Source organism: Ptychodera flava, chromosome 10 (assembly GCF_041260155.1).
Source record: "Ptychodera flava strain L36383 chromosome 10, AS_Pfla_20210202, whole genome shotgun sequence".
Classification (NCBI taxonomy): domain Eukaryota; kingdom Metazoa; phylum Hemichordata; class Enteropneusta; family Ptychoderidae; genus Ptychodera; species Ptychodera flava.
In genome coordinates this window covers 15,206,011-15,211,016 of record NC_091937.1, presented here as the reverse complement: position 1 = coordinate 15,211,016, position 5,006 = coordinate 15,206,011, and the positions used below count along the sequence as shown (strand labels likewise).

General features: G+C 34.5%; 1 protein-coding gene across 1 annotated transcript; it reads left to right on the top strand.

The window, feature by feature from the left end:
- The first annotated feature begins 2 nt into the window (after positions 1-2).
- LOC139141516 (protein NLRC3-like) lies at positions 3-4,251 on the top strand. Its single transcript, XM_070711109.1, has 3 exons — positions 3-365; positions 1,362-2,546; positions 4,243-4,251. The coding sequence occupies exons 1-3, from the start codon at positions 3-5 to the stop codon at positions 4,249-4,251; spliced, it is 1,557 nt and encodes a 518-aa protein (XP_070567210.1).
- Positions 4,252-5,006: the final 755 nt, after the last annotated feature.

Here is a 5,006-nt window from a genome sequence, read left to right as displayed (position 1 = left end):
AAATGTTAGTTCAAGCATTGGAATGGATGCCATTACTAGAAAGGCTGGATCTTGTAAAAGTTGGTGCAGTGTCCAGCAACATACTGAAGTGCATGGCAAATGTCAAGCCCAAACTCAGTATTGCCATTTTTGGTCTGGCTGAAAATGAATTATCGTTTCATGATTGTGAAATGATAGTCAAAGCTACATCATCAATGCCATATCTGAGACATCTGGATTTGAAAAACAATAAAATAGGAAGTGCAGGATGTGCTGCTTTGTTACCGATAAAAGATTACATGGAAGTGATCATAGATGGTAATGGTGTTGGAGAAGGTCTTACTGACATACTTAAAGTGGCTTGTGATCAGAGTGATGTACCAGATGTTAGCAATAATGAAATTCAAACACTTAGTGATTTCCACCAGCTTCAGAGATCTCTTGAAATTGTGACAAAGCTTGATACCAGTACTGTCCCTCAAGGTTGTTCTGAAAAGTTTTGTGACAGTCTTTGTATGTTTACTAAGACAAAAGACATGTGTTTGAGTAAGTATTCACCAACACTTAAAGAACTTCAACATTTAATTGCCAGTCTGAAGTACCTAACAAATTTAGTACATGTAGATCTAAGTCATAACAAACTAACAGGCAGTGATTTAAGTAAGTTTAGTGTGAATATTCCAGCCATGATAATTTCTGTAAATGTCAGTCATAATTCCATAGACAGGGTAGATGAAGTGTCATTCAAACACTGTGAAAAGCTGACAGATATTGACATGAGTTATAATGAAATACAGAGTTCATTGAAAGATGTATTGCTTACTTTGCCATCAACAGTCCAACGTTGTGATTTCAGCAACAATGATATTACAGATGTTTCAGGAGTGGGAGAGCTGATGGACAACTTCACAAGTATTGAGAATTTGAATTTAGGGTCAAATAGTTTTGGTGCCTTTGGAGTTCATACACTACGCGAAATTACAAAATTTGACATGTGGTCAAAAATTGATGTCAGTCATAATTTTTCTCATCTGTACAGACTTATCAAAAATTCATCCTCAAAAGAGTATGAACTACCTGATCTAAAAAAAGGTACAATTACCTTAAATCACAAAAAAATAAAGATTTTTTTGGAGATGATTTCCAAAATTACAACACTTCATATAAAGCTTCCTGCTGAATCTACCAAAGTGGAAGGACAAATTATGTCGCTTGATGTGAGACTTTTTCGATCGGCAAAACATTTTAGTATCAATAAAATAAGAGATGAAGATCTTGAAAGTACACTTGATAGCCTGAATTTTCTGGAAAATTTAGAATATGCTGACTTCAGCCTCACAGGTATTAGCATAAGAGGAATTTGCACGTTGTTTGAATTCCAGCATCAGCACAAAACAAAACCATACATCAATGTAGGACAAAACCTTACTGATCTATCGGCCATATTACCCTACATCAAAGATCAACTGAAGTCATATTCAGAAGATGTAAATCTTGATTCAGATGAGCTTCTAGTCAATAAGTTGAAATTCTGGAAGGAACTTTGTGAAATCACTGATGTCAATTTGAGTTATAGATATCTTGGAAGTTCACTGGGAGGGAGGATATGTATTGGAATGAGTAACCTTCCAAGCCTTCGTCATGTGGATCTTAGTTTCAATGACATTAAAGATTATGGGGCATTTGCTTTAAGTTTGGCATTTGAAAAAAAGCATTTGAAACTCCAGTATCTTGATCTCAGCCATAATAGCATAGGTGACAGTGGTACCAAAATGCTGAGTGCAGGTATAAGGGAAATGTATGAGCTTACTCAACTTAATCTCAGTTATAATAACATAACTGACCGTGGTGCTGGGTATTTAGGTCAAGCACAGATTTGGATGCAGAATGTAACCTACCTTGATCTGAGCCACAATTCAATAGGTGACAAAGGTGCACAGAGTCTAGGTGAAGGAATGGGGAAAATATCACAACTGAGGCATTTGGATCTTGGACATAATAGGATAGGTGATGATGGTGTTGTCAGTTTGAGTGAAGGCTTTAGGAGAATGACACCCTGTGTTCTTACATACCTTGATCTGAGTAACAATAAGATTAGTGAATCTGACATAAAGATTTTAATGATGGCAATGCACCGTATTTGTCACGTTGATCTCAGTAATAATCAGATAATTGCTTTTGGAGTGGAAAGTTTCAATATTGAAGATATGTCTTGGGAAGAGTTGAGACATCTTGACCTTAGCAAGAATAACATAGGTTACTTATATGCTGCCAGTTTACATTTGAGCTATGGAATTGAAAAGATGATGAAGTTACAGCACCTTAATCTTAGCAATAACTCTATAGCTGACTATGGTGCTGAGTGTTTGAGTGTTGGTATGGAGCGGATAGAGGAACTGACACATGTTAATCTCAGTCACAATCAGATAGGTCCAACAGGTGCAGGCCATTTAGGTGAAGGGATTAAGACAATGTACCAGCTGACACATTTAGATCTGAGTAAGAATGAGATCAGTGACACTGGGGCTACAAGGTTTTGTAAGAGTTTCCCAGAACATAGCGATCAGGTAATTTTATATGACCTGGTATACCTTAACCTTAGCAACAATAAAATTGGTGACTCTGGAGCAGAGAGTCTGTGTGAAGCAGTGAAGACAATGAATCAGTTGACACAACTTGACCTATCATATCAATATAGGTAACATGGGAGCTGAAAGTCTCAGTAAAATCATAGAGATACTGACCAATCTTACTCATCTTTTCCTCAGTCATAATAACATTGGTGTTTCTGGTGCAGACAGTCTGAACCGAGAAATAGAATGGAGCAAGAAAACCATACACATTGACCTTAGCTAATAATGATATTGAAACTTGACTGGTTGACAGGTTTTCAAAATGTCAAGGGTCATGAAAGAATCATATGTCCAAGTCACAGAGAACTGATGACTTTGTACAAAGTCGTCAGGAGAGACATGGAAACTTAGCACGGTATGTCTGCTGATTTCCATTACACAAATCCTAAGTTATATAATTGAGGGACTTGTTCATTGTAGGAGCAGCTGAACCAAAATAAGCTAAATCAATAGAAATCACAATAAACAGCCATTGCTCAATCGTTGTGTCAGTGACATATGTGCAGCGAATATGTAGAATGAACTATAACCCATTGCTTATATCAAATTTTGAGTATTTTATAATCTAGAATATCAAAATGAAGATTATGTTTTGTCTTATGCAGTTAACTGGTTAGTAAAACAAAGTGATTTTGTTTGGATTAATAACAACTATAACTTATTTTGTCTATGCTTGTATCTAGCCCTTATTTCAAACTTTAAACTATGTACTGTTCAGTACTGGTAGTTTTGAGTTCGAAAGATTGGCTAGGTACTACACTGGCACAGTGGCTACTTTTGATTCATCAATGAGACAATCAAGTCAGTGTCTTTGAAGTTGATGCTAGGATATAGAGCTGTACGTATTAGCTTTGATAAGTCTGAAATCAGATTTGAAGGCTGTCAAACTTTAATGCTTTACACATTGTATGTCAATTTGTATTCACTTTCTTCATAGAAGTGTAGGTCAAACAATAACAATACATGTATTTATAAATAATGCCGACATTTGAAGCATGTAGACATGTGTTAAGAAATGATAGAGAAGGCTTTTATTTTTATGAATGACAATTCTCTGTATATAAGTACTAGATGTAAGATTTACTTACCCAGTATCCTATAATTATCACTATCCTACCTTTTTGAATAGCTTATTGTCATGTGATTAGAATCTGTCAAAGTGTAGAGAATTTTATTATACAAAATTTTTATAACCTTCTTCTTATTGAGTTTTTGTCTTAATACTGGCAAGAGATTCCTTTTCCTTTGTCATTTCAGCTCATAATATTCTATGTACCGGGTAATAGTTTTTATCCTACTTTGTTATGAGTGCATGTGTTACAAAGGTCTCTTTCTATAGTAACTTTGTTATTGTCATGTATGAATAACCATACCCACATGCAAGGGTGAACAGAATCTGCAACTTTTTTGTACATTTTAAGAATGTATGCCATGTGAATTATTTTTTTTCTTTTGCTGCTTTCTAAACCAAAGTATTTTACTATAAAATCTGAAGTACAAACCAAGACAATGTCAGGGTAGATAGGTTTTTCTGCCCTTTTCACTGCTTAGCTTTGTGATGACAGCTTTTTGTTATTGAAAGCCAAATCAATATGCAAACTCTGTTCTTGTTTCTTTACTCCACTTGTAGGTAGATTGACCCAAAATCATTTCTTCATGTTGATTTGTTTATATTGTTGACCTGTTGATCACCAATATGAATGATAAATCTGTTGTCAGCATTGTCAATTACAAAGATTAAGTTGGTAGACTCAGAATATCCCATGTTTTTAAATGTGTAGATTTATAGATGTTAGTCATTTTTACCAGTTTTTGCTAGGAATATACGCCACTTGACTCAGCTGATGACCAAAGCGTGACATTTAGAAAATGTGACTGGTACTTTATAAAGAAGTTAAGTAAGCTATACTGCGTATACTTGTACTTACCCAAAGTTTCAAATACTTATCCCAAAATGTCCAAGTTGTAGCACTTAGAATAGTACCATTTTGTTTGAATATATCAAATTGGGTAGAATTTTTGAAACATTTCTTTTATGGTACTAGTTTTTTAATGTCTTCCCTTTCTTAAGTGTTATTTTGATAACAACAACAGATTCTATTTTCTTTATCATGTCAACACTTAATGATCCTATATAAGACAGTTGTGTTCTATTTGTATACATGTATATTTGTGAGAAACTCTTTTTCAAGTGCATTTTCAGTACTTTTCCATACTCCTGTGCATTAAAATCGTCTATGTTCATGCAAGGGTGAGCAGAAGCTGTACATATTTTGTAACTATTTAGTACTCTTACTCTATATATGAACTATTTTTGTAGTTCATTGCTCTGTTAACCAAGTGAACAACTTAATATTCAAGTTTTTGATATTAAAAAAATCTTTTCCATTAATA